Source organism: Penaeus monodon, chromosome 18, assembly GCF_015228065.2.
Source record: "Penaeus monodon isolate SGIC_2016 chromosome 18, NSTDA_Pmon_1, whole genome shotgun sequence".
Taxonomy (NCBI): domain Eukaryota; kingdom Metazoa; phylum Arthropoda; class Malacostraca; order Decapoda; family Penaeidae; genus Penaeus; species Penaeus monodon.
In genome coordinates this window covers 28707484-28708747 of record NC_051403.1, presented here as the reverse complement: position 1 = coordinate 28708747, position 1264 = coordinate 28707484, and the positions used below count along the sequence as shown (strand labels likewise).

At 32.1% G+C, this 1264-nt stretch overlaps 1 protein-coding gene across 2 annotated transcripts in view; it reads right to left on the bottom strand.

Annotated features, from left to right (window-relative positions):
• LOC119584381 overlaps window positions 1–1264 on the bottom strand; it is a 6438-nt gene continuing 5174 nt past the window's right edge. For both annotated transcript variants that reach the window (XM_037932956.1, XM_037932958.1), the window contains exons 6-7: window positions 899–977; window positions 1–162 (exon numbers count right to left, since the gene is read on the bottom strand). In XM_037932956.1, the coding sequence (XP_037788884.1) occupies window positions 138–162; window positions 899–977 (104 nt within the window). In that variant the 3' untranslated portion in view covers window positions 1–137. The remainder of the gene's footprint in view (window positions 163–898; window positions 978–1264) is intronic.

Sequence of the window (1264 nt, the reverse complement as noted above, 5' to 3'; positions counted from 1 at the left end):
TTTTTTTCACCTGCCTGCTTTGATGTGAAGTATAAAACCAGTAATATTTTTTGAAAAAGTCAGATCTAGAAATGAGTAATACCAGGCTTTGTGCACTAGATTGCATTTGCAATATGTTGCAAACACGAGGACTTAACCTACGAGGCTTGAGGTGATGAGTCGCTGAAAAAAAAGAAAAAAAAAGTTTATCCAGGAAATTTTGAGGGTGCATAGATCCTTTTCGAACTAAAAGCGATTGACTAAAACAGAAAAAATATGCCTTTGAAATTGTTATTTTTCTTAGAAAAAGTGCTATAATAATATGATTAATTAGATCATAGACAGTATATTTCTCGTGCCATCGATCCTGACATCTAAACGATATGCTAAATATATTTAATATATTTGGAAATGTTTGCTTGCTCCGTAAAAGGCATGAATGTATAATTAATCTTAAGTATATACTAGCCATTTCGACTCAATCAATTTAATTCAGCATAATATCATAAGAATCATTATTCTTATACTGAAAACACTAACAAAAAAAATATGCAAAGTCTAAAATCGGAAAAAAAATTCAGTCAATTCATAAAGCAATTCCATCATTTTATTCGAAACCCTTCAAGACAAATGCAACTTGACGAAACTAGTCAAGTTCAAAATGTTCTTGGTGGACTTCGTGTGATTCGGAATACTCCGTTCTGATGTTCAGAATGTACTTGACTGGCGTTCACTCGTGTCTGATGTTCAAAATGTTCTTGAGTGGCGTTCACTCGTGTCTGATGTTCAGAATGTTCAAAGCATTTCGTTGTCTGCGATTAAGAATATTCGTGTTTATTGGTTCATCATAGTTTGTCTGCGATTCAAAATATTCGTGTTTGGGGGTCGTTTTTCTTTCAAATAACTGGACACGATTTACATGTGAGTGCTCTCGCCGTTCTCCTCGTCCTTCGCCAGGGTTGGGTTGTCGTAACCCTGGCTGACAATGGGTGCCGTGTCTGTGAGAAGGAAAACACGAAACACTTCAGAATATTTGGCATCAGATCTTTTTAGAATAATAATAACTAATGATAATAATAATAATCATTGATAACAATAACAATAAAAATAACAATATATTAATAATAACAACAATAATGATAATAATAACAATTAGTGATAATAACAATAATAGTAATAATAATAATAATAATAATGATAATAATAACAATAATAATAATAACAAACTAGTTATCTTCACTGTCATGTATCACTGCAAAGAACCACACAAGTTTCAAATCGCCGT